This window comes from Ursus arctos, unplaced genomic scaffold (genome assembly GCF_023065955.2).
Source record: "Ursus arctos isolate Adak ecotype North America unplaced genomic scaffold, UrsArc2.0 scaffold_2, whole genome shotgun sequence".
Lineage (NCBI taxonomy): Eukaryota > Metazoa > Chordata > Mammalia > Carnivora > Ursidae > Ursus > Ursus arctos.
In genome coordinates this window covers 96707379-96733870 of record NW_026622874.1, presented here as the reverse complement: position 1 = coordinate 96733870, position 26492 = coordinate 96707379, and the positions used below count along the sequence as shown (strand labels likewise).

Here is a 26492-nt window from a genome sequence, read left to right as displayed (position 1 = left end):
GGACTGCACAGGAAGGCCACACGCAGGGGCTCCTGCTGGCGGACCCAGCCGAGTCAAGCCTTCAAGCCACCCCAGCCTAGGCTTCCCTCATGGGAATGAAGACACCTCCAGATGATCCCGGCCACCAGGCCTCAAATCACTGTCAGCCATTTGAGGCTTCCTGGCTGCGTCCTCAACATCACGGAGCAGCCTGTCCCTCCAAAGACTGGACGTAGCTCGCAGCACCCCCAGCGCCCTGCCCGCCTCCTGGCAGCCAGCTGTGTATGTGTCTCTGCTCCTAGCTTGTGAGCTCTCTGAGGGCAGGAGCCATGTCTTGGCGCCACGCTAGCTTAGAGCAAAGAAGGAAGGAAGTATTGTTTAAACAGTAAGTAAGTGTGTCGCTATCGCCTAATAGCCCGTGATTACGCAGGAGGGACGGAAGACATCAGAGCTTAACCTCGTGCCCGTGTTAAGGCACGTACTTAGGTGCTCAGGGGTGAAGGCTGGCTCGTGTTAGCTTTCCTGAGAGCGGGGAGGGGGGAGAAGAGGCAGGCTGGGCTCTGGGAAAGGAGGTAGAAGCTGTGGGGCGGGGGGGGGGGGGGTTGCCGAGTGGGAGTTTGGGTCGGAAGTGCCCCACGTGATGTCAGAAGTAATTAGCTTTTGTCCTTCTTCACTGGGGGGGGGGGGGAGCATGCGGGATACACGCATCCCTGAGGAGCTCTGATGGCCTCTCAGAGGCGTAAGACCCTTCTTAAGGTGTACGTCTCATTTTTGAGAGAGAAACCCACTATGGGTTTGCTAACAAAGCCCGTAGGCCAGTCCTTGGCACGGTAGATGGGTAGATGGTGACACTAGTGCCCACGCTCTTGTGCCACCCCTTCCACAACGGACTCTCGATTGGCCATGTAACTGGCTCGGCCGGTGGGACAGGCACAAACTTCATGCAAGCAGAGAGTTAGGGGGAGTAAGATATACAGACATCTGCAAACTTCTCGACCAGGAACCCCCTTAACAGCTGAAAAAGCGCCGGTGCTCCTGAGCAGACTCGTGGGAAACCCCAAGGCCAGAGTGCACCCAAGGCCAGTGAGCTGTCCCTGTTTGGGGGAGGGCACGGTGGACGGAGGGAGAGTAGGGACCGGGCGCAGAAAGGTGAGCTAGGGCCGGCAGTGTGTCGAGGCCTTAATGGTCTTGGGCTTTTTTCCGGAGGCACTAGGGAGCTGCTAAGAGCACGATGGTTGGCCCTCCACGAGAGGAACGTGGACAGGATTAGAAAGACGGGGGAGAAGCTCGATTAGGGGAATCCTGTCCTGAGCAAGAGAGGATGAGGGCCCGACCTGGCGAGGGCAGTGAAGGGAGCAGAATAGGTGGATGTGAAAAACACTGACGGGGAATCCACGGGATCTGGGTGGGGGAGGTGGCGGAAGGGAGGTGAAGGGACAGCCTGAGATGATTGACATTGTGGAGATGTGCGACTCAGGGGTCACAGGAATGACAGGAACTGGCTGGGGGGCAAGCGACGAAGTTGGTGAATTTGCCAGCCTGGGGAAAACACACGGGGGGTGCATGAACTTCTGGGGCTCGGTAGAGAGGGCCCAGTTAGAATGCAGATGTGGGGGGGCGCCTGGGTGGCTCAGCTGTTAAGCGTCTGCCTTTGGCTCTGGTCATGATCCCCGGGTCCTGGGATCGAGCCCCACATCAGGCTCCCTGCTCAGCGGGAAGCCTGCTTCTCCCTCTCCCACTCCCCTTCCTTGTGTTCCCTCTCTTGCTGTCTCTGTCAAATAAAATAAATAAAAAAATGCAGATGTGTGTGTGTGTGTGGGGGGGTCTCTACATCCCAGGGGACCATCAGTGCAGGGGAGTGGGTAGGATGAAAGAGAATGAACCCAGGCCGCCCACAGTGACTAACTGGTCGTCAGGTCAGCACTGCCAGGGCTGGGACCAAGGTAGGGCCCTTGCCCCCTCCTTCCATCGGACGCCAGGCCTCTCTCTTAGGGCCTCATTTTCCTGTCTCCCACCAGGCCCGTTCCAAGCCAGCCCACGACCCAGTGCCGTGTCTGAGTTGGACACCGCCGAGTCATGCACACCACCGATATGCAACGAAGAGCCCTCGTTCAGAGCCTTTTCTGAAAGCTGTTGAAACTTTCCCCAGAAAAATCTGCCTGAGGAGACCTGGTTGATTTGACACGCAATTTCAAAGGGCTGTCAATTTGTGATGTCCACTCTTAGGTACAGCTAAAGGAACTCTACTCAAGGTCAGCTGTCTCCTTGAGAAAGGTCGAGGGGCAAGAGGGACTTGTTAGCTCAGGCTGGCCCAGGGGTATAGCTCTGTTCCCACAGGTGGGTCTTCGCTTATCCACTCCTTGATGACTCTTGTCAGTAATTATGAGTGCCACACTCTTGAAAGTATTTGCAACCCTTCCTCTCTTTTTTGGATGAGACAGTCCCAAGGTGGTAGAGAGAGAGGGACAGGTGACAGCCTGGGGTCCAAGAACTGAGACGGCCCTGGGGACCACTCCAGCCACCCGTTGCCCGTTGCTTGGCCAGCCACTTTATGTCACCTTCCATCCCCGAACAGTTCATAGTACAAATTTATTTATACATGTATTTATACAGAATACAAACGGTCGGGGACGCCGCCTCCCCCTTAACCAATCAGCGCCCAGACCCAGAAGGTCCTGCCCCAGGAGTCCGAAGGGAGTTCTCAGGAGGCGGGTTCTTGGCAGGCAGAAGGCGGCATGGCCGGGGCGGGAGGCGGGGCCGGAGGCGCGGTCAGAGCTGGGCGTGGCTTCCGGGCACGGGGTGGAGCCGGGGCGTGGCCTGGAACCCGGGGTTCGGGGGACCTCTCTCCTCTGGGGGCAGTGGGAGCGGAATGGGGTCCACAGGCGTCCTACACGTAAGCGTTCTTCCCGTATTTGCCAAAGGTGCTGTCGTCGTCTTCGTCCAAGGCCGCGGAGCTCAGGGGGTCAGCGAGGCCGGGGGACTGCACCGCGGAGGCCCCGTAGGCGAGCCTGGTTCAGAGGGGCCTGGGTCAGTGGAGGGGCGCCCCCACCCCGCTCGCCCCGCCGCCGCCGCGCGCCGTCCTTACCTGGGGGCCGCGTCCGCGTCGGGAGCGCGGCAGCAGCCGGAGCCGAGACAGAGGCCGCCCAGGATGGCGAGCAGGGAGGCGCTCCAGCCCAGGTAGAGGGCGGGGCCCAGCTCGTACCTGGGGACACGAACGGTGCCGGGCAGCGCTAGCTCCGGCCTGGCCGGGTCCCACCCACAGCCCCCCAGGGCGGGGCTCCCACACTCACTTGGTCCCTTGATACAAGGGGTCGAAGAATTCCTGGGTGATGTTGAAGGCGTACCAGGAGATGGCCACCATCCCGCAGAAACCTGGGGAGGGAAGAGGAGGGCCGCGCTCGAGCCCCCGGCCCGGCGGAGGGGGGGGGGAGTGGCGCAAGTCCAAGAGCTAGCTGCACTCCCTCCCTGGCTGCCGACCCTTCCGTCTCCTAGGGTCCCAAGCGGGGCCCCTCTTTCATGTCTAGTCTCCCGCGCTCTGCCCTTGGCCGTGCTTCATCCCCCGCCTGCCCAGTGTCTTGATCACTCGGAATCTGCCCCATCCAAATCCTGCCCCTCCGGGAAAATCCAGCTGCCCCAGCAACGGTCTGGCGCAGCCCGCTCCTTCTGCCTCCCAGAGCCCCCCGAGCCTGTGACAAGCCTTTGCCACTCAGTGCAATGAAGGCCTGAGGCCAGTGAGACCCCTGGGCAACAGGACCAGCCTCGCCCCTCTCTGGGGGCTCCTCCAGTTAGTCACGGAGTCTTCTGAGCCTGTTTCCACGTGGAGAAAAGAGGGCAAGACCCACCCTACCTCACAGGCTTGTTGTGAGGTGATGCGTGCAGGCGTGTTACAGACTGAAGAGATGGCCCGTCGCACGGTGTCGTGACTGTGTGCAGTGGGTTTGCATGTATACCCCTGACTCTGGTCTTCTGGGCCCGGCTGTAAGCTCTGGGGGGGCAGATGCTCACTCACCTTTGGGGTCCCTCTCACACCTGCCTCCTAGGGGGGCCTCAAGAAACATTGCTGACGGACTGATTTGTAGCTGAGGGATCTGGTGAGTATGAGGGAGGCTGGGGGGGGAGAGCTGAGCAGGGAGGGCAGGGGTCAATGCAATGGGGAAAGTGAAACTCGCACGAGGAGCGGCGAGCTGGAGAGGACAGGACACCCCGGTCTGCAGCCACCACTCTCAACTCCCCACCACAGCGCGGGGCACACCCACCACCTTCCCCCAATTACCAGCCAGTATGTGTAGGGCCCCCGCAGTGGCCGCCAGCTTGGCCTTCCTGGAGAGCTCCACGTTCCCGATGCTTATGCAGCGCAGCCCCACCATGCCTAGGAAGAGGCCCAGGAAGCCCAGGAAGATGGCGGTGATCATGAGCGCCCGGCAGGCCTGGATGTACCCTGGGGAGGTGGGGCGCGGCCATGGGTCCCTCAGCTGGCCCCTTCCCCCCTCCATGACCGAGCCAGCCCCTTTCAGCCAGGCCCTGCTCAGGTCTCAGCCCACAAAGGCCCGCAAGTCCTCTCCTTCGTCTTCGGGCCCTATTCGGCTGAAGGGGTCGCACGATCTCCTTCCCAGGAGCTCACCTCAGCCCCAACCCCCCCCCGCCCCCCCCCCCCCCCCGGCTTCGGTGCGCTTCGTGACAGGCTCTCTCCCTGACACTGCTGACACTTTGACCAGATAACGCTCTGTTCTGGGGGGGGGCCGTCCTGTGCATTGTGGGACATGCAGCATCATCCCTGGCCTCTACTCATTAGATGTCAGTAGCAATCCGTTCCACGAGGGACAATCAACAGGTCTAGACACTACCAAATGATCCCTGAGGGACTAAATCACCCCCAGTTGAGAACCACTGGCCTGTTAGGTCCCCACCCTGCTCCGTTGTGAGCTACAGAAATTGCACTCGAGTACTCCAGCCCCTTCTTGGCATCCGCTTCTCTCTAGGTCCCACCTGGTGCCTGGCACAGCACCCCAGTCATCCTGAACTTTCTCCCAAAGTGACCGGCAGGGGGCAGCAGTGGCCTGTGGGTGGCTGGATGAGGGCCATTTCTGACCCGCAAAGTGGGATACCTGGACGCAGGGCCCATCCCGGCACATCTAGCTCATGTGTGTTTGGTGCCTCAGTTTCCCCTTTCTCAAAGCTGAAGGAAACGGCCAGCTTCCTTCCTGGTGCCCCTTCCCCCTTCTGTCTTTGATAGTTGCCAAGCACTCCAAGGACCTTGCTCCCCTTTCCCGGGTGGGGCAGTGTCACTGGTGCTGGAGAGGCTGGGTCCCTGCCAGGAGGATGTGAAGTGGCCTGAGGTTGGCGGGTAGGGAGGAGGGACAAAGTTCTCTGGGAGCACGTTCTCACTCCCAGCCACTCCTTCTGGAGTTCCCACCCTCTCCCCTACCCCGTATCCTCTACACACCCATTCATCCACGCATCTCACCCTGGGACTGCCCGGCCCTGGGTCCCTGGGAGGCCGTGGTAGACAAAGGGGAGATTATTGATGGGCCCTGAGGGAGCGCGGGCTGGGCGTGATTAGATGATAGTCAGGACCTCCCTCGGGACCAGAATCGCCTTGGAAGGACCCGCCAGCCTGGGTTCCAGGCCCCCACCACCTGTGGGGCTCCGGGCAGGTTAACGCTCGTCCTTGTGGCTTCCCAGTGTTGGTACGAGGCCACTAACAGGCTGCACAGCCAGGCTAGCGTAGACAGCGCGAGAGGGACTAGGCGAAGGGCCGAGCAGTGAGTCTGGGACCGGACGACCCGATGCTGGGCGGCGCTGCCCCGCCCTTGGCCGCCAGCATGCTCCTGCCCCTCCGCCAGCAGCTCAACTGGGGCCCTTCTCAGTGCACAGGCTCCCGGCGAAGGCCCCTCCTCAAGCCACGGCATGGTGGGGGGTGGGTGAGGTGGGAATGTTGCGGCTACCGAGCTGGCTGCCTCCAATGTCTCTTCAGGTGACCCAGCATTCTGGGCTTCTGGCCCAGAGGGTGCTCAGCTTTTATAGGAAGTTTTTTTGGGGGCACTTGCCTTGCACACAGGAAGTCCTGGGGAGAGGGATGAAGGCATGAAGCCCCTACTGCTGTTTCAGGAGATTCTGGGAATAGTGGGGGCACAGAGACCCACGCAGATCCCCTAACTTCTCAGAGCGTCTTCGGCATTCCTGGGGGATTTCATGCAGCCCTGTTCCAAGCCCAGTGTGGGCTTTAGTTCTGTCCGCTACCCCGCACCTGCGGCAGGGCACCCGAAAGAGCACGACAACTCCAAGGAGGGCGGGAGCGACGGTGAACAGGGCGCCCGGTCCTCCTCTCTCGGTCTCTGGCACCGGGCCGACTGAAGGGAGGCTCCCCTCGGGATCCCGGGGGGCTACTCATAGGGTGAACAGAAGAAGATGTGACAGCCACCAGGGAGAACCCTCTGGGCCCAAGGACCTGTAGGCTCCAACGTGCCAAGAACTTCAAAATACACACTGCCCGAGAACACGAGCACATGCGCGCACACACGCCCTACCTGCCCACCTGCTTCCAGCAGACACTGAGCTGCATGGAGACTCCCTTCCAAAGGGCCCTTTAGAACTCGCCTTCCCCCGGGACCGATGCCCCAGCAGCAGCCTGAGCTTCTTACGGGTCTCAACCCCAGGAACCCAAGATGGGGCATCCTCCTCACCCCACAGACCCAGCCCGCCTGCGCCAAAGCAAACGTGCTGAAATTGGTTGTGCGCGTACACATGCTAACACATCGTGCTAGCGTTCTGTGTGCTTTATCCCAACACACGACCATCCCATGAGCCAGTGCTATTAGCACCCTGGTCCCGCAGGTGGGATCTATGAAGTTCATGTGATCACCTGCCCGGGGCGCAGAGCTGGTAAACCGAGCCCAGCAGGCGGACCCTGGTGCGTGCGCGCGTAACCACCAGGAGTGTCGCATTAGGGCAGGGGGACACGTGGGATGAGGTCTCCACCACAGTTCCAGAAAGGGTGCTGCCCCCAGCACTCCCAGCCCCCCCAGCTTGATCCAGGCCTCCCTTAACAGTCTGGCGCCCAAGGCCCGACCGTCCCCGGGGGTCTGTCCCTCCTCCAGCCTCCCGCCACCCTCTGCCCCGGAGCTCTCCCCATCCCATACCGGAGAGGGCCAGCAAGGACGGAAACTCGCGGCAGTTGTAGACTCCCATGGAGTCGGTGGCACAGCTAAACCAGAGGTTCTCGAAGATGGTGGTGGTGGTGATGACGCTCCCGTACACGGAGGACACCCGCCAGTAGCTGTTTGACAGGGTCACCCCCAGCATCAGCAGCCCCAGGGCTGCCATGAAGAAGCCGAAGGTCTCCACGGCCACCGACATGGTGGGATGCAGGGCCCCGAGGGGCGCCGGGGGCCCCAGAGAAGGAGAGGGGGCTGAGCCCCTGGGGAACCTGAGGGGCTTTGGCTAAGGTGGGGTGCTAAGGCAGGCTGAGGAGAGAGAAGGGGGGCCAGCTGCAGTCTGGGCCTCAGGTCTGTCTCCCGGTTTCTATCCCCGGCCCTCTCTCTGGGTCTCTGCTTCCAGGAAGGTCCAGGCAGAGGAATGAGCCTAGAGCACTGGGCAGCTGTTGACGAAGAGATGGAGGGAATAAAAGAAACGGGCCAAAAGTCCACCCCCTCCCCCAGCCTCTGGGCTCCCCGCCCCAGGAGGGGGGCGGAGAGGACTTGAGGGAGTGACGAGCTAACAAACGGATACGGCCAAGGAGGGGCCCCCATGGGAGGCAGCAGGAGCCAAGGGGAAGCGTCTCTGACTCAGCCTTCATCAGGGGGCCAGAGAATGGAAGAAGAGGGACAAGGAGAGAGGAGATGACTGAGAGACAGAGACAGAGAGCGCCCACAGACAGACCTCTGGTGTGGCGGGATCCGGGGAGCAGAGCCACTCTCCTGGATGTTGGTGAGAACAATTTAAGAGACTCAAAAGACCTAGGGTTTGGGCCACTGAGTCTCCAAGGAAGATTCAGACTGGATAAGGGACCAGGGTATCTGGGAGAAACCCACTGCTCTGGAGTCCGGCCAACCCAGGTCCAAACCAGACCCGGCATTTCCCAGAGCGACTTGGGCTGCAGTCTGAGCCCCTAAGCTTGTTCCTGCTTCTGTGAGCTACCTCTGGCTTCCTCGCCCCATGGGGCGTACTAAGACCTGTGACTCCGGATCAAAAGCTCCCCGCAAGTGTGAATTGCTCCCTCCTTGCTGACCACCCGGGGTCTGGGTACCCCCAGCTGGGGTGAGGCCACCAGTGGGCTGCTTTCCTCCAAACCTCAACTTCCTAAACTTGAATTTCCCCCCCTGTTGGGTTGATCTTTGCCTCTCGGCACCAAGCTTGATCTTGCTGCCAAGGGCCACTGAGGGGGATAAATCACAGGCCCAGAATGTGATCCTGGGGCTAATCAAAGCAGCTTGGTTATCAGAACTGTCACCAGCTCTATTAATTATGACGGATTAGAAACCTCCGGGTCCCCACCCCAAGCCAAGGCTGAGCACCTGCTGAGCACCTGTCCCGCTGGTGTGGAAGGTTATCACTTCCTGCCCCTAGGCCACAGCCAGGACAGCTGTGGTCCTCCTCCAAATGCAGCAGGGACGCAGTCTCCAGGGGACAGGGGCACTCACGCAGGACATCACTGAGCCAAGTGTACCCCCCACTGCGCCCCTTCCGGGGCCAGGCTCCCTTGTGCTCCCCGCAGGTGCCTCCTCCCCTATCCCCCCAGGCCAGGCCGTCTGGGCTGTGGAACGAGAGGTATGCAGTGAAGCAAGACAGGCCCACGCTGAGCCTGGCACGGGGCGGGTGTGGGGCAAAGCAGGCTGGGTGGGCACTGGGTCCCGACCTTCCATCTCTGGGGATGTCCTGAGTCTAACTTTTCTCAAGAACTCTGAGGACTCTGTGCCAAATGCCCATTTCTGCCCCGGGGCAGAGGCCCCTCCCTAAGGAGGATGGGGGGGGGGCACAGGAAGACAAAGGGAGGGAAGGGCGGAGGTTTTAGAGGAAACTGAGTGGGGGGGCCCTGGTGTGGAAAACTCCACGTGCTGAGAGGCAGCTGTGTGGGTCAGAGGAGACAGGAGACATAAATCTGGCCGGTCCCCTCCGCTCTGCCCTTCCCGCCTCCAGTCACTGCTTTCTCCCAGGATTCTCGCACCATGCAAAGGCCCCGTCCCCATCCCTGGTCGGCCTACACAGCCCAAGCACACGGCTCTGGGGGAGGAAGGAAGGGCGTGGGGTCTGGGCAGCTTGGCGGACAAAGGTGAACCCCACACCAGCCACAGGGGGTGGGAGTAGGAAGGTGAGCAGGAAAGGACCCCAAGTGACCCCCACCTTTGGGCCCAATGGAGCCCGCCCCTTCCTCAACACGGACACAGCCGTTCCCAAGCCAAGGCCCAGTTTTATTTACACTCATCCTGGTGCACATGGTTTGGGGCAACTGGACACGTCTCTGGGGAAAGAAGGCTGAACGCCCAGAGCGCAGTGATGGGGCTTAGAAGAAAGGGACAGCAAGGATGGATGGGTCCCCCCTCTCCGAGTGTCCTGGACAGGCTCCCGCGCAGCCCTGGGCAGAGGCGGACGTGCAGCCTCCTTCAGGATTTGGACTTGGACACAGCAAGTCCGATGAGTCCAGCCAGGCCCGCCACGCCCAGGGCCATGCCTCCGACAATGGCCATGCCCACTAGGCCATCTGGGGAAGGGAAAAGGGAGACTGTCAGGGGCCCAGCCCCCACAGGGACCCTGCCCACCATCTTCTCCCTGCCCGATGCGCCTCAACAGACGTGCCTCTTCCCCTGGAGTTGGGAGGTGAGGGACTCCAAGGGAAGGCTTCTGAGGGATTGAGGAGGAGCTGCCTGCGGGGGGAGGGGGTCATTTAGAGGGAGACCAGACAGCCCAGGCCTGAGGGAAGGAAGAGGACTTAACCAAGAGCCGAGAGGCACCCGGGGATGAGGGGGCCCGGGAGACAGGAGAGTGGGGAGTGGAGGAGGGCGGAGAGGAAGGGTTCACCTTTCTTCATGGCCTTGTCGATGAGCCGTTCCAGTTCCTTGGCCTGGTTGTTCTGGGGCTCTGTCTGCAGCAGCCCCCGCACATACTTTAATGCCTTCTCATATTCCTGCACTCAGGGAAAACACACAACACCCCCCCCCAGGACTCTTATCACTCCTGCCCATCAGAGGGGCCTTCCTTCCGTTGGCCCGGGGGCTCCTCCCTCTCCCTCCACCTCCTCCCTCACTCCAGCCCCACCCAATGGAGTAGAGTCCACAAACAACCCCAACTGTGTGGGGGTGATAAGCTGGGGGAGATAACAACCCGAGGCTTGGGGCTGCACCCCAACCTGAGGTCACCTTGCTCCCCACACCCTGGGCAGCTGGATCCTCTCCCTTTCACCTTCCCTTAGCCTGCTCTCACCTTGCACCTCTGTACCCAACACCCCCCCCCCCCCGCCACCTACGGCCCTCCTCGGCCTCCCTGACGGCCAGGGCTCTCCCCTGGAGGAGAACGAGAGGGCGCCGTGGCCCACCCAAGGCGGGCGGAGGGGGAAGAAGGGAACTCCGCCTTACCTTGAGCCGGTAGTTCCCCACGGCCAGGTAGAAGACATAGTCCCGCTGCTCCTCTTTACTCCCTTTGGGCAGCAGCTCTGTGGAAGGCGGGGGACAGAGTGTGAACACCGCTTCTCTCCTTTCCTACTGCTTGTGTCCCAGAGACCCCTTCCGCTCCCTGACTCCCCATATGACCCTGGGAGAAAGCACCGTCCTGAGCTTCCATTTCGGCTCCGGTCCCTCTTGGCCCCCCAGTCAGACCTCTGGGGCAGCACGGACCCAGGCTGCCAGACACCCAGGTGGTCAACACCCTGGTCCCGACACTGCAGTCACCTCCGGTGCCCCTGAGGGAACCGAGAGGAAAGCAAGGCGCCGGAGAAGCCAAGGACAGCTCTCCTCACTTCTGGCACCTGCTGTGCGTTCTCACTGCTGCCCAGACACGTGTTCAAGTAAGTCTGCAGTCCCTCCCCTTCTAAAAAATCAGCTCGAAACTCATCTTCCATTAGCATTCCCTGAATGATGCACTGATTCCTTCTGAATTCGGTGACTTCCCAGAGGCTTCTGTGCTCAGTTGTACGCTATGCGCTAGAATTTGTGGTTAAGTGGTTTCGCAGGTGTTTGTAAGTCTTCCCAAGTGTCTATTCTGTCTCCTCACCTACAACTGGCAACGCTTAGAGACCCCATCTACGGCTGTGGCCAGCTGTAGGGAAACCTGAAAAATCAGAATGAGCAAAATGGGCAAATGTAGCGTGAAGCTATTTGTGTTAGAAAAGAGTCTCGCCGTCCTTTGCCAGAACGCCGTTTGTGTACGCATGATGACTTGACCAAGAGAAAGGGGTACAGGGGACAGAGAAATTTAAAGGTCAAGCATGGTGGCCTCCGACAAACGGTGACCCATCCAAAACCAACAGGAAATAGGATTCCAATCCAAACATTGCCACCTGCTCCCAGGTTTGGGGCCTGTCTTCGTACCGCTTCCACACCACCCTCACGAAAGGTTTTCAGCAGCTCTGAATAAGCAGCATGGTGGGAGCAGAGCACAAGGGACTGGGACACACAAGACAGGAGCTTCTAGTCCTCATTCAGCCATTAATCCATTAGCTGTGTGACTTCAGACAAGTCACCCTTCTTGTGGTCAGGCTACCAGATCGCCCGAGTCCTGCAGGGACCGACATGCTCCCGCTCTGTCTAGCTAAACAAGGATGAGGTGGTAATGAGCCAAAAGCACACTGGGAGAAGCCAGGCTAAGGGGCAGCCCTTGTCGCAGGTGTTTACAGGAAGATAACTGTGACTATTGTAGGCTCCCGTGTTGAAAAAGGATCCCAGCACTTGAGACGGAGGGAGTGAAGGAGGCCATGGCAGTCGAGGACAGATCCGGACGGTAGCTGGGAAGGGGAGAGTTGGGGAGCCTAGCACCTCACCCTCCAGCAGTGCGATGCCTTTACGGATGTCATCGTTGTACTTGCTTCGCACCAGGCACCAGGCATACTCAAACTGCGTGCTCTTGGACACGGAGCCTGCTGCCTTCTCAGACTGAAATTTCTTTTCAAACTTCTGCCACAGGAGAGGAGAGGAGTCATTTAGAAATGAAGGGGCGCGCCATTCTCTACCAGGACCTGCGTGTCCAATTTCCAGTTACAACCCGTCTTCCCCAGTCTCTGCCACATTTCCCTCGCGGGTCTTGGCAGCTGGCACGCCAGGTTCTGCTAGCTTCATCCCTGGGACCCAGACCCAGGGATTCTGCTTCTTAGCGACGGGCTGTCTCCTTGGACAGTAACCCCGTCCTCTTCCCTCCCCCTAGTGGTACCGAGCGGAGATGCCACCTGGTGGCGGCTCCAGGCACCGCTCCCGAAGCAGCTGACCCCGAGTGGCTAAACAGTAAACACGCTGTCAGAACTGCTCAACAACAACCCACGCAGTCCCTCGTCGGTGGCTGCTTCCCCCAACCAGCCCCACCCTGTCGGGCCTGGGCCTTTTCTTATCTGCAAATTGGGAATAAAAACAGTGTCCACCTCCTAGAGCTACAAAGATTGAGATATGGCCTGCAATGCACTTAGCACCGGCCCGGATGAAACTTCATGGTAGTCGCTATATTCCCCCCTCACTGAAGGAACAGTAAAAAAAAAAAAAAGAAAAAGAAAAAAGAAAAAAGAAAAAAGGCGTCCGTACCCTGACCACCTAACTCCCGCACGCGCCCAGAACCTGTCAGTCTTCTCACGCCAGACCGCAGGCCCCGAGTCTGGGGCGTGGCGGCGCAGAAAACTACAACTCCCATTAGGCTAGGGGACAAAGTAGAACCTCTGGGCAGGGGCCGGACGCTGCAGAGCATGCCGGGAGCCGTAGTTCAGCTTCCCTAGGCAAAACTGGTGCTGGGTAGAGGGTCTGGCCCCAACCAGACTCTCCTCCGGACCCGCCCGTCCGATGTTCCCTTTCCCTCCCTCGAGGCCAGGCCTCACCAGCAGGTCTTCCACAGACACCAGCTCGTTCAGTACGGCCTCCATGGCCGCCGCCCCTGCAATCCTCACACCTAGGTCGCTACTGTGCCACCGTCTCCATGGCCTACTGGCAGAGCTGGAGAGCCACTTCCGTCGTCCGGAGGAAGCGGGCCCCCTCCCCATCGCAGAGCCAATCACCTTACGCAGCTGGCGCCGAGCCCGCCCCTCGCCGCCGGTGGCGCCCCGCCCCTTCCTCCCGCGCCGGCAGCGCACACGTTGGGGCACTAATGCGCACGCTCGGAACGGTCCACCTTTCACCACCCAACGTGCGGACCGCTCACAGTACGACTCCAAGTCCCACGTTAGTCCTCGCGAGTGCCCTGCATGTGCCTTCCTCCACCGAGGCTGCCTTAATAGAGTTTGGACCTATGTCTTGGTGGTTAGCCCTTGGACTGAAAAACAGCAGAAAGAGAATGGTGGAGGACCCGGCATGATCTAAAAATTTGGGGGACCAGTCTAAACCTACCTCCCCTCTGGCCCCACCCCCTCGAAGTCTAGGCTATATGACCTTTCGGTGCCTGTAATAAAATCATAACTGGTACTAAGGATTTTAGGGCCTCTGCTGACTTAGAAGAGGATTGACAACTGCGCCTGTTAACCATACACCCAGAGACTGGGGTACATACAAATAGGGGATACTATAGAAATCTTTAAATGGGCATTAAAAGAAAAGCTGTTGCCCCATTACTGGCAGAGAGGGTCCAATCTTTTAATAGATAAAGCATCCTCTGGGCGTGCCTGAGGGGAAAGATCTGCTGTGGGTCATGGGCAGTGAGGAGCAGTCAAAACATCGGAGAGGTAAATGTTCACTCTTCTGGCACCTGTGCTATGCAGTGATGGGACCGGGTAGGTAGTGACTTTCAAATTCTCTTCACCTTGACCCACAGTGCTCCAGTGCACATTACAATGTAAGTTCCATGAGGGCAAAGCCCGGATCTTGTTTATCTTTGCACCCCCAGCACCTGGCCCAAGATTAATGTCCAGTAAATATCTGTTGAATAGACATGAAATAAAGCAAACAATAGTAAAGAGGGCAGTGCAAATGCAGGGGATTATCATCCAAAAACCTTCCATGTTGGCAAAGCCTCTTTAATTTTTTTAAAAAATTCTCATAATAGCCTTGTGAGTTAGGTAGGCAAGAGGCAGTCTTCTCTACTTAGCTCCAACAGTTGAAATAACTTTGATATGGGGAGTCTGTTAAAAAATAAAGAGGAGAGGATAGGACGAGTTCCTAAGTACGCTCTAGCTATCTTGAAAGCATTCAGGCCTAAATTTGTAAATTTTTTGCTGGTTTACACTAGAGGACTTTCCTTAAGCAGCAGGATGAACTAGGTAGAAACAAGTCAGGTTAATTTAAAACCTAGAAGGCAAGGCAATCCCGGGAAACCATTTGTTTCAAGTACAGTAGGAAAATTTAAAATGAAGGTAGCACAGTAGGAAAATTAAAAATGAAACCCTGCAAACTACCACCAGTGCTGCTGAAACTATAATACCGGTTTCACCGTCTTAGTGAGCGGCCGGTATTTTTAATTCACGCTATTTGTCAGTTTGTAATTATACACTTGTGTGATAACTTCATGAATGCCACCCTCTCATACGAGACCGGAAGCTACATGAGAGCAGGTCTGTGCTAGATTGCTCATAGTATGCCCCTAGAGCCCAGTTCAGGGCCTACCACCAGTACATACTCAATTTGTAAGTGTTGCATTAATAGATATTGCTGTTGCCATTATTAACTTTTTGGCAAGCAGTGAGGGAATATGAGTAAGAGCTAAACGATGTAATATTATCTGACTAGTAATCTATGGAAATAGTCAACAAAAGCAAAAAAAAAAAAAAAGGGAAAAGCAAGACATGAAGACATTCATTCCTGCATTATCTGTGGAGGTAAACAACAAAAGCGCCAGGGAATGGTTTGATTAAATGATACATCAACATAATGAAATAACAGCCTTAAAGTCAGAGTCATATGGATTCTTTGCATGTGGATGGTAATATTCAAAACAAAACAAAAAAGCAGGCACTTCTCAAATTGGGTCCTGTAAGTGGGCAGAAAGGAGACTGGCATTCTTGGTTGGTGGGACTAAAACCTACAACTGGCACTTGTTAGCACATTCTGGGCCCTGGCCCCTCCCTAGGCTACACCCTTAGTTTCCAGCCTGCCTACAGCAACTTGTTGGTGGGCATCCGGGGAGAAGAGCTCAAGCAACACCCACTAAACACGGTGCCACTATTTGTGTTCTTCTGGTCTTCGGTGATCGCTCACCTCTACCTCCCACTTTCATTTGCTCTCCAATCAGGAAGTCCTATCCACCGCGAACTGACTCATTCATCTAAAACACAAACGTGAGTTCAGGGCCTACTGTGTGCCAGGCACTCTTCGGAGTGCTGGGCATGAGAAATGAACTAAACAGACACAGTCCTCCTCTCGTGCAAGTTACATCAATGAAAGAGACAAGCCTGCTAACGAGTAAGTGACTGTCAGGCCACCCCCGTCTCCATTCTGTCACCATACTTCACACATATGTCAGATATTTTTTCCCTCTTCCAAACCCAGCCTGGCTGCCAGTTGTATTTTAAAGGTGCAAATCACAGCTCATATGTCCTGCTTAAAAATACCGTCTGGGCTACGCAGAACACCGTTTAAATGTCTTCTCACGCACACGAAGCCCTTCAGGGTCGCCCCGGCTTACCTTCCCAACTTCATCTCCAGGCACCCTCAAGTCCTGCACGGAGAGACGTTTTCCTGGCAGCTGTCTTCCACCCGGAATGCTCTCCGTTCACCAAACACCGGAGCGCCTTAATGGCAGGGGACTGCCAGCCCCCGGGCCGTTACCCCTCCGGGACAGCTTGCTTCGATTCGGCCCCCGCGCCTCCAGCTCCTCCGGGTACAGAGTTTATCACCCAGTCCTGCAGTCCTTGATGTGGACAGGGACTGGGTCTCATTCATCTGTCTGCCAAAGGCCAGGAGTCCAAGCATCGTTTGCGGCGTGAAAGAGTAACGACAGCAGCTCTAAAGATGACTCTAGGACCTGCGGAGACGTCTGCACTTCCGGGTGCCGGTTAAGTTGGCACCCGAGGAAGCGAGGAGTCTGGGGTCTCCTCCCGGGCTGCTCTAGGAAGAGGGCTCGGTAGTCCGGAGGACCCGAGGGAGCCGCCGGCGTGCGGGGGAAGAGAGCGCCGCGTGGGCCTCGCGCGCCGCGTGGGCCTCGCGCAGCAGCCGCCTCCTCGAGGAGGCGGGGCCGAGCGGAAACCGGGGCGGGGCGCGGGGGGGGGCGGTCGGGGAACTCCGACGGCCAATTAACGGGCTAGGCTCGGAGGGAGAGGCGGGGCGCGGTGCCACTTGGAGGCGGAGCCGAGGCCCGGGAGTCTCCAACCTCATTCCCCACCCCGCCTCTGTAACCCCGGGGTGACAGAAGTGCTCCCTGCTCACTCTTGCACCAGAGACGCTCTCTGTAAATTAAAAGTTATATGTTGTCCGCTTTAGAGCCTGTCTTGGTACAGAAGTGTGTGATGGGTACACAGAACGTGCACATCAATCACCTGGAATCGTTAAAAATGCAGAGTCCCATTCAGCAGGGCTAGGGTGAAGCCCGAGAAGTTTCATTTCTAAGAAGCTCCCAGAGGATGCTGATGCTGTGCGTTCTCTAAGACCCTTTCAGGAGCAAAGGTGTGAAACAGTGGTTCTCAAAGTGCAGTCCCAGGAGCGGCAGCGTAGGCATCCCCTGGGAATTGTTTGGAACTGCAGATTATTGGACCCCACTCCTACACCTGCTGAATCAGAAAGTCTGCGGGGGTCAGGCAGTCCGTGTTTCTACAAGCCCAATGGATAATTCTGATGCACGCTGGAATTTGGGAACCAGTGGATACTGGAAAAGTCAAACAGCCTCAACTGTGTATAGACTTGTGACCATGGTCAATTTGCCTTAATCTAAACTTCAGCTGAAAAATCAGGATAAAAATACTAATGCCTTCCTAGTGCATCTCTTATAACGAGGAAATGTGAGATGATGGAAGTAAAGACCTTGGCACACCTAATAAGCATTCTATAAAAGTTAAGCTGTCATTACCATTCAAATGGATTGCCAAAGGGCAATTCATTCGAGAAGGGGTAATTCACCTGGCCTGAGGTACTAGGAAAGTCTTCAGGGAAGAAACGTCAGTTGACATTTGAACCAGGATCTCGAAGGATAGGAATGCCAGGTGGAAGGTGAGAAAAGGCATTGTGCGAACAGGGAGCACGCTAGGTAGTCTTAAGAAAGGGCCAGCGCTGGAAGGGAAAGTGTTGTGGGAGGACTAGAGGACAGGTAGCTGCAGAATAAATCATAGAGGGGCGCCTGGGTGGCTCAGTCGTTAAGCGTCTGCCTTCAGCTCAGGGCGTGATCCTGGCGTTATGGGATCGAGCCCCACATCGGGCTCTTCCGCTATGAGCCTGCTTCTTCCTCTCCCACTCCCCCTGCTTGTGTTCCCTCTCTCGCTGGCTGTCTCTCTGTCAAATAAAAAATAAAAAATAAAATCTTAAAAAAAAAAAAGAATAAATCATAGAGACCCTGTGAGCCACGCAGTGATGCTTACACTTCATTTTTCAGGCAGAGGAAATGCCTTTACAAGAAGGGCAGGATCTGCTGTATTTATTAGAACTGGCAAATCTTGCGACTGTAGTGGGGAGGCTGTTCCGAGGGGCAGAGAGACCGGTTTGAAAGAGATGGTGATCGGTCCAGCTAGAATCAGCAAAGATTTAGGCTAAGGCACTGGCCCTGAAAGTAACAGGAAAATACTAGAAGGAGGAAAGGTTTCTCTGATAAAATGGACAGAACTTGGTGACCCAAATGGTTATGGAAGACGAGGGGGTGAGAGGACCCCGTGACTGTATCTAGGTTTCTAGCTTGGTGTAAGGGTGAACCGTTCTCTAAACACGTAGAAGGAAGAACAGGTAGATAGAGATTGTACAAATAGAAACCAGAACCCCAGGGACCAGAAAACCTCTCAGAAGCAGGCAGAAGAAAAGAGACAAGGAGCGTAAGTAGTGGATCTAGGAGCTGCCAAAAGGAAGTCCAGGAAGGCTGGTGTCCTGAGAGCCAAGAGAGATTTCAGTCGATAGCAGTGGACAATTATTTTAAAAAGTTGCAAAGATCTTAAATAGGATGAGGACTGAAAATAGGCCATTAGATTCGACAATGGTTGGTTATTTGTGGTGAGTTTAGAGAGAGTTATTTTACTAGTGCAATAAGGATGGGAAGAGATTTTTTTAAAGGATGAGGCATAGGTAGGGGAGGGGGAGTAAGCATATGGAAAATAACTTTACACTATTTTTCTGGTCCATCAAAGTGGAAAAGACAGGGCACCAATGGTAGTGACCCCAACAATATTACCTCTCAACGATGGTGATTATCTGTAAAATCATGCATTCGGGGCAATGAATAATTTTATTTATTTGAGGTGCTTCTTGCAAATGACTGAATTGTGGAGAGCAGTGACACAGACAAAGAGGGATCCCCCCCCCAAAACAACAGATGTACCTTAAATTAAACTATTAAGGTGTGATTTTCCTGCTTGTCTATTCTGGGAACAACATCACCTTTGCCATTTGCCACTTTGGTTTTAGAATTTGGGAAAGAGAAGAAGAAGGACAAATCACAAAGAGGCAGGAGAATTTTCTGGGTCAGTGAGTTTTCATTCATTTCATTCAGCAATGAATTCAAGCTGCCAAAAGAAAAACTAGAGCATCTGTCACCCAACCTTATACACTGCCCTTGTCCAGCTCTGAGCTACTGGATTACTGACTCTAGGAATTCTTTCCGGACTCACTGACCTTCCAGAATGTGGCTGTATACATCACCAAAGATGAACAGAGTTGCTTGGACCAGGGTCAGGGGCCCTTTTTCCAGAATGTCATGCTGAAGAATTATAGGAACATGGGTTTACTGGATAAAGATTCTGCCATATAGACAGGAAGCTTTTGAGGGTTTTTTTTTTTTTTTTTCCTTTTTGGGTTTTGGGTTTTCTTGAGAGAGAGAAAGAGAGCACACAAGCAGGGGGAGGCGCAGGGGGAGAGGGAGAGAGAGAATCTTGGGCGTGGAGCCCAACTCAGGGCTGGATCTCAGAACCCTGAGATCATGACCTGAGCTGAAATCAAGAGTTGGATGCTTAACTGACTGAGCCGCCTGGTGCCCCAGCTTTTGAGTTTTTGTTGTCATTAACATCCATGGCTTTAACAACCACAGCTCTTAATTTAGCCATGATTTGCATAAGTTCCATTTTGTTGATGTCAGTTGAGGAGTACACGGAGCATGTACTGGGCTGCAAAGGAAAAGGGGAGGTTGTGAGTGGCCGTCCAAGCCCAACCGAAAAGTTGTCCCAACAACTTTCATTAATTGAGTAGATTTGGAGAGGAGCAAGTCATTTTGCCTAAGGCTCTCCTGACTAATAATCAAGCCAAACAGTGACATATTGACCTTTTAATTTGAGTCCAATGTGAACTATTTATTTTGTGATAGATCTTGTAAATGATTTGTTGTTGTTGTTGTTGTTATGACTTTTTGGCTTTACTGTGTTTTTAGATGTCTTTGTATTTGGTGGCTGCCGTTTGTTTTGGTTTGGTTTTTTACTTTGTTAAAGATTTCAAGCATAGAACTAGAAAAAAAAAAAAGATCCCTAAATATTCAAATGTAGGCAAAACTCAAAAAGATTCCTAAAAGCATAATTAATTCCATGTATCCTATATGAAATACATTTAGTCTAATAAGTTCTTCTTTAAAATATAAATTTAAAGTGGAAATGCACTTAATGAATTGACAGAAAACCCCATGAAATACTCAAAGCTAGGTGAAAGAGAAAAAAAAATGTAAAAACATGGAAATTCTCAAATGAGGAGGGATCATTTTATTTAACAAATGTTGGGGGGAAGCTTCTTGACATTGACCTTGGCAATGATTTTTTGGATATGACACCAAAAGCACAAGCAGCAAAAGCAAAAATAAACAAGTGGTCTGACATCCAACCAAAAGGCTTTTGAGCCACAAAAGAAACAATCAACAAAATGAAAAGGCAATCTATGGAGTGGGAAAAAAAATATTTGCAAATCATGTATCTGAGGAGGGGTTAATCTCCAAAATAGATAAAGAACTCCTATAACTCAGTAGCAAAACCACAAATGATTCGATTTAAAAATGGCCAAGGACCAAATAGACATTTTCCTACAGAAGACATGCAAATGGCCAACAGGTGCATGAAAAGGTGCTCAACATCGCTAATCATCAGGGAAATGCAAATCGAAACCACAATGAGATATCACCTTGCACCTGTTAAAATGGCTATCATTCAAAAGACGAGCGATAACAAGTGCCAGCCAAGATGTGGAGAAAAGGGAGCCCTCGTGCACTGTTGGTGGAATGTAACTTAGTGTAGTGGCCATGGGAAACAGTATGAAAATTCCTCAAAATATTAAAAATAGAACTATCAGATTATCTGGCAACCCCACGTCTGGGTATGTAGCCAAAGGAAATGAAATCACTACCTTGAAGGGATATCTGCAGCCCTATGTTCTTGTAGCATTATTCTCACCAGGCAAGACATGGAAACGACCTAAGTGTCCCTCAGTGGATGACTAGATAAAATGTGATACGTACACACAATGGAATATTAATTATTCAGCCTTAAAAAGAGGGAAATTCTGCCATCTGGGGACAACATGGATGGAACTTGAGGCCATTATGCTAAGTGAAATAAGCAGACAAAGAAAATGCTGGATGATCTCATTTATATGTGGGATCCAAAAAAGCAGAAGTCACAGAAACAGCAGAATGGTGGTTGCCGGGGTGGGAGGTGGGGGATATGGGGAGATGTTGGTCAAAGGGTCCAAACTTCTAGGTATAAGATGAAAAAGTTCTGGGAGTCCACTGTAAAGCACGCGGACCATAGTTCACAACACTGTATGATATGCTCGAAGTTACTCAAAGAGTAAACCTTAAGTGTTCTCACCACACACACATGTTGGTAATTATGCGAGGTGATGGACATATGAACTAACCTCACTGTGATCATTTCACAATATATACATATCCTGAATCATCCAGTTGTATACCTTAAGCTTACACAATGGTATGTGTCCATTATATCTCCATAAAGCTGGGGAAAATGGTATAAGGGGGACAAAGAAGACTTTAGGTAACTGATTATAAGTAAATGTATTAACCGATTGATTAAACCATTGGCTATAAATGGCTTTAAGTGAATTATCTTTAGGGAGTTGATTTTAAGCCAATTGGCCTAGAATTACTTAGATTATGTTGCATTTCAGGAGATTTAGTTACTTAAATCGTTGATAGATTGAGAGACATCGACTCATTGACCATTTAATTATGTAAACTGATCAGACGTCACAAACACCAACGCTTTTAGAGTCTATTGGTAATAAGGTTGCATTGAGGGGCGCCTGGGTGGCTCAGTCGGTTAAGCATCTGCCTTCGGCTCAGGTCATGATCTCAGGGTCCTGGGATTGAGCCCTGCATTGGGCTCCCTGCTCAGCGGGGGAGCTTGCTTCTCCTTCTCCTTCTGTCACCCCCCACCCCAGCTTGTGCTTACTCTCTCTCAATTAAATAGATAAAATCTTTAAAAAAAAAAAAAAAAGGATTGCATTGAGATAACTTTCTAGGCCCAAGATGGAGTCCTTCCTGCCCACGCTGCTCCATGAGCACACCGAAACTTAGATAGCTTCTATGTCCCTGTAAAGGCTCAGAAACCCATGCAGTCAGCCAATCCCCTAACGCCAGGCCAACTCACCCCAAGCCAGGCTGACAATGGCCCGGCCAATCAAATATTTTCTATCTTTCTCTTCCTCATTCTTTAGCCTTTATCTTATCAAAGCTTTCTGCCTTGTGCTCCATTTTGCAGTTTATGTCTTCAAGTGTTAAATAAAGTTTGTAGCACCTCAGTTGTCTGCTTTAATTACTTTTTAATAAATGTTCATCCATCGGGTTGTGGTTAATAAGCGAGGAGCGGCCCAGCTTATGGGGTTCTGGAGGGCACGTGTGCAGCCTCTGTGTTTGGAACTCAAATTTTGGGATAACACACTGTGCAAGCCCAACAAAGCGAGCCTAAGGCCAGGTTGGTCTGTTGAAGTCCGGCATTTGACCTCTGCTCTTTGTGAATTGGTTTTATGCATGCTAATTATACCTAATTTACTGTGAAGTGCTGTCTCTCTCTATCTCTGGATTTCTCCCGGATGACAGTGATTTAATTTTAATACCTTGAGTAATTCCTTCTTTTAAATAAGAAACCTGTCTGGGGGTGGCCGGGTTCCACAGTGTCAGGTGGGCAGAAGCAATCCTTAGTTTCGAGGCCATTTTCTTCCTTCCTTCCTTCCTTCCTTCCTTCCTTCCTTCCTTCCTTCCTTTCTTCTTTCTTTCTTTCTTTCTTTCTTTCTTTCTTTCTTTCTTTCTTTCTTTCTTTCTTTCTTTCTTTCTTTCTTTCTTTCTTTCTTCGACAGAGATAGAGACAGCCAGCGAGAGAGGGAACACAAGCAGGGGGAGTGGGAGAGGAAGAAGCAGGCTCCCAGCAGAGGAGCCTGATGTGGGGCTCGATCCCATAACGCCGGGATCACGCCCTGAGCCGAAGGCAGACGCTTAACCGCTGTGCCACCCAGGCGCCCTCGAGGCCATTTTCTTTCCCTGACTCTCTGAAATATAAGGACAATTACTTTTTGAAAACATCTGAGTGTGTGGTGTGTGCAATTCACGACGGCTCCATCACCGTCTGGGACATGACTGATTTCTGCAGCAGGCTCTTTTTTGGATCCTCCGCCCAGTTCATCAGTATGTCTTTTCTTTGAAAAATGGCGCCATGTACCTGGACAGCCCACACTGTTTGGGCGAGGAGGAGCCAACCACACTCTGTCTTGGGACTTAACCGTAGTTAGTCTTGGGACAAGCCTCTGCCTGTGGCCGGGAGTGAGGTATATAGAAAATCAGCAACTGCGGGGAGCCCTCGTCCTTCTCCGTGGACAGAGCAACAGAGAAGCAGACAGAGAGCATCTCTATACGAAGAGACAAGAATGAAATGGCTAGACAGAGAAAAGCAGGGACAGGAGAACCTGAGGACCCAAAAAGAAAGATCCTGGCTGTCCTGGTGGGCTGGTGTCTTTTCAGATTCTGTTTAGTCCCTCCTGAAGGCAACTACAATCTTCTGGATTGATTCCTGGAAAAGGTTCATACTCTTTTTTTTTTTTTTTCTTAAGCTAACTCCCGTTGGTTTCTATCATTTGCTACAAACATATAACGTAGGAAGGTAGTGGAGTTTCTTTCTGATCCCCACGGTGGAAAATTACAAAATGAAGCCCAGCCCGGAGCCTGCCCGCTGACTTGGAATGCTCTCAGATAGACCCTGGATACAGAGCTAGCTGGTACCAATCGCAGGTTTGTCACATTTTTGGACAATGGTAAGAATTCCCAGGGTAACCAAATAAGCTCTGTTACGGATTATAGTCATACCACTTTGCTGCAGTTTCAAAACCTTTTTGTTTTGAAGCGTAACATACGCGCCCGAAAGTGCACACAGAAAAATGTACAGCTCAGTGATGTTACAGAACGAACCACTATGTAACCACCACTCAGTTAAGAAATAGGACATTGCCAATCTTCCCCAACCCCCCCCCCTTTCTTGGACCCACTACCAAAATTATAACCCCCTCCTTTTCTAATAGTGGCCAATATCCTGATTTTTATGGCCACATCCCCCCCCCAATCTAAGCATGCCTCTGTAATGCTGTAGTTTACTTTCGCCTGGGTTTCTTTGAAACCTCTACTTTTCAGTGTCTGGCTTCGCTCACCGAATGTCATGTTTGTAAGGTTCGTCCATGTTGTGTATAACTTCAGTTTGTTCGTTTCCCATTGCTGCAGAGTCTTCCGTTGTGTGGCGATGCCGAAGCAGCTCTACGTTGCACAAGTGCATTTAAGTAGAATGCAAAGGCAGACAAAAGGCATCTCTACTTTAGAAATTATGCTAATGGTCCTTCTTCGTGGGGGCAGGTGGAGATTGGAAAGGACAGTGACGGGGCTTCTGGGATGCTGTTCTCTGGTGTGGACGCCTATGTTCAATTGAACTGTGATAAATGAATTCGGTAAAGCTGCAGGATACAAAATTAATATACAGAAATCTGTTGCATTTCCATATGCGAATAATGAAGTAGCAGAAAGGGAAAGTAAGAAAACAATCCTACCAAAAAGAATAAAATACCTAGAAATAAACTTAACCAAGGAGGTGAAAGACCTACGCTCCCAAAACTGTAAAACGTGGATGAAAGAAATTGAAGAAGGCATAAACAAATGGAAAGATATTCCATGCTCATGGATTGGAAGAACCAACATTGTTAAAATGTCCATGTGATCCAAAGCAATCTAGAGATTTAATGCAGTCCGTATCAAAATACAAAGAGCGATTTTTGCACAGAACTAGAATAATACGGACATTTGGATGGGACCACAAAAGACCCCGAATAGTTAAAACAGTCTTGAGAAAGAGCAACAAAACTGGAGGTAACACAATGCTAGATTTCAAGATATACCTCAAAGCTGCAGTATCCAAAACAGTATAGTTGTGGCACAAAAATAGACATGTAGGTCAGTGAAATAGAATAGGCAGCCCACACTTACCTGGTCAATTAATCTTTGACAAAGGACGCAAGAATACGCAATGAGGGAAAAACAGTCTCTTCAACAAATGGTGCTGGGAAAACTGGACAGCTACACGCAGAATGAATCTGCATCGCTTTCTTACACCATACACAAAGATAAACTCAAAATGGAATAAAGACCTACATGTGAGACCTGAAGCCATAAAATTCCTAGAAGAAAACAGAAGCAGTAATTTCTTTGACATTGGCTGCAGAAACATTTTTCTAGAGATGTCTCTCCAGGCAAGGGAAGCAAAAGCAAAAATCAGCTATTGAGACTAAACCAAAACAAAAAGCTGTTACACAGGGAAGAAAATCATCAACAAAGGGCAAGTAACCTGCTGAATGGGAGAAGATATTTGCAAATGATATATCCATAATGGGTTAATACCCAACATATATAAAGAACTCATACAACTCAACACCAATGAAACAATCCGATTAAAATGGACAGAGGACCTGAATAGACATTTTTCTTTTCTTTTCTTTTTTTTTTAAGATTTTATTTATTTATTCGACAGAGATAGAGACAGCCAGCGAGAGAGAGGGAACACAAGCAGGGGGAGTAGGAGAGGAAGAAGCAGGCTCATAGCAGAAGAGCCTGATGTGAGGCTCGATCCCAGATCGCCGAGATCACGCCCTGAGCCGAAGGCAGACGCTCAACCACTGTGCCACCCAGGCGCCCCTTGAATAGACATTTTTCTAAAGAAGACACACCCGTGGCTAACACACATGAAAAGATACTCGACATCACTCATCATTAGGGTAATGCAAATCAAAACCATGAGCTATCACATGACACCTGTCAGAATGGCTAGAATAAAAAATTCAAGAAATGCAAGTGTCGGGGAGGATGTGGAGAAAAAGGAACCCTCGTGCACTGTTGGTGGGAATGCACACCAGTGCAACCACTGTGGAAAACAGTATGGAGGTTCCTCAGAAAATTAAAAATAGAGATACCATATGATCCAGTAATTCCACTACTATTGACCCAAAGAAATTGAAACACTAATTCAAAAAGATAGATGCATCCCTATGTTTATTGCAGCATTATTTACGATAGCCAAGATATGGAAACAGCCCAAGTGTCCATCAATAGATGAATGGATAAAGAAGATGTCTTATATACACATGATGGAATATTAATCATAGAAAAGAATGAGATCTTGCCGTTTGCAACAACATGGATGGGCGTGAAGGGCATGATGCTAAGTGAAATAAGTCCAAGAAAGACAAATACCATATGATTTCGTTCACATGTGGAATTTAAAAAACAAAACAAACAAAGACTCTTAAATACAGAGAACAATGTGGTGGTTGCCAGAGGAGAGGTGGGTGGGATGATGGGTGAGATAAAGGGGATTAGGAAGTACAAACTCCCAGTTACAAAAACAAATAAGCCACAGAGGCTAAGAGGAAATGGAATCACTGGGGCGCCTGGGTGGCTCAGTCGTTAGGCGTCTGCCTTCGGCTCAGAGCGTGATCCCGGAGTTTTGGGATCGAGCCCCGCATCGGGCTCCTCCGCTGGGAGCCTGCTTCTTCCTCTTCCGCTCCCCGTGCTTGTGTTCCCTCTCTTGCTAGCTGTCTCTCTCTGTCAAATAAATAAATAAAATCTTAAAAAAAAAAAAAGGACTGTGGAATCACTATATTGTACACCTGAAACTAATGTAACACTGTATGTTAATTATACTTCCATTTAAAAAATTAATTGAGCTGTAAAGTTATGGTCCGTGCACCTTGCAGGATGTATAATTCCCTTCGATAAAATTAACGTTAAAAAAAAAAAAAGCTGATGGACATCCC

General features: G+C 52.3%; 2 protein-coding genes across 3 annotated transcripts; both read right to left on the bottom strand.

The window, feature by feature from the left end:
• Positions 1-2549: 2549 nt before the first annotated feature.
• CLDN15 (claudin 15) lies at positions 2550-9262 on the bottom strand. 2 transcript variants are annotated; one of them, XM_026516075.4, is made up of 5 exons: positions 7119-9262; positions 4253-4417; positions 3270-3351; positions 3065-3181; positions 2550-2987 (listed from the first exon to the last, which is right to left on the bottom strand). In XM_026516075.4, exons 1-5 carry the CDS (start codon positions 7333-7335, stop codon positions 2867-2869), a joined length of 702 nt encoding a protein of 233 aa, XP_026371860.1. In that variant the 5' UTR covers positions 7336-9262; the 3' UTR covers positions 2550-2866. The 2 variants fall into 2 exon arrangements, with proteins under 2 accessions (XP_026371860.1, XP_026371862.1); XM_026516077.4 differs by having other exon boundaries at positions 4253-4348.
• Positions 9263-9365: 103 nt separating this feature from the next.
• FIS1 (fission, mitochondrial 1) lies at positions 9366-13137 on the bottom strand. The gene is made up of 5 exons (XM_026516078.4): positions 12983-13137; positions 11948-12080; positions 10548-10624; positions 9994-10099; positions 9366-9676 (listed from the first exon to the last, which is right to left on the bottom strand). Exons 1-5 carry the CDS (start codon positions 13025-13027, stop codon positions 9579-9581), a joined length of 459 nt encoding a protein of 152 aa, XP_026371863.1. The 5' UTR covers positions 13028-13137; the 3' UTR covers positions 9366-9578.
• Between the last annotated feature and the right edge of the window lie 13355 nt (positions 13138-26492).

Excerpts from the sequence above, each read along its gene's own strand:
- CLDN15 (XM_026516075.4), bottom strand. The coding sequence starts at position 7,335 with ATGTCGGTGGCCGTGGAGACCTTCGGCTTCTTCATGGCAGCCCTGGGG. Across the intron at positions 3,182-3,269 it reads CCCTTGTATCAAGGGACCAA|GTACGAGCTGGGCCCCGCCC; the intron begins GTGAGTGTGGGA and ends TCGTGTCCCCAG. Across the intron at positions 2,988-3,064 it reads GACGCGGACGCGGCCCCCAG|GCTCGCCTACGGGGCCTCCG; the intron begins GTAAGGACGGCG and ends CCTCTGAACCAG.
- FIS1 (XM_026516078.4), bottom strand. The coding sequence starts at position 13,027 with ATGGAGGCCGTACTGAACGAGCTGGTGTCTGTGGAAGACCTGCTG. Across the intron at positions 12,081-12,982 it reads TGTCTGTGGAAGACCTGCTG|AAGTTTGAAAAGAAATTTCA; the intron begins GTGAGGCCTGGC and ends CTCCTGTGGCAG. Across the intron at positions 10,100-10,547 it reads TGGGGAACTACCGGCTCAAG|GAATATGAGAAGGCATTAAA; the intron begins GTAAGGCGGAGT and ends CCCTGAGTGCAG.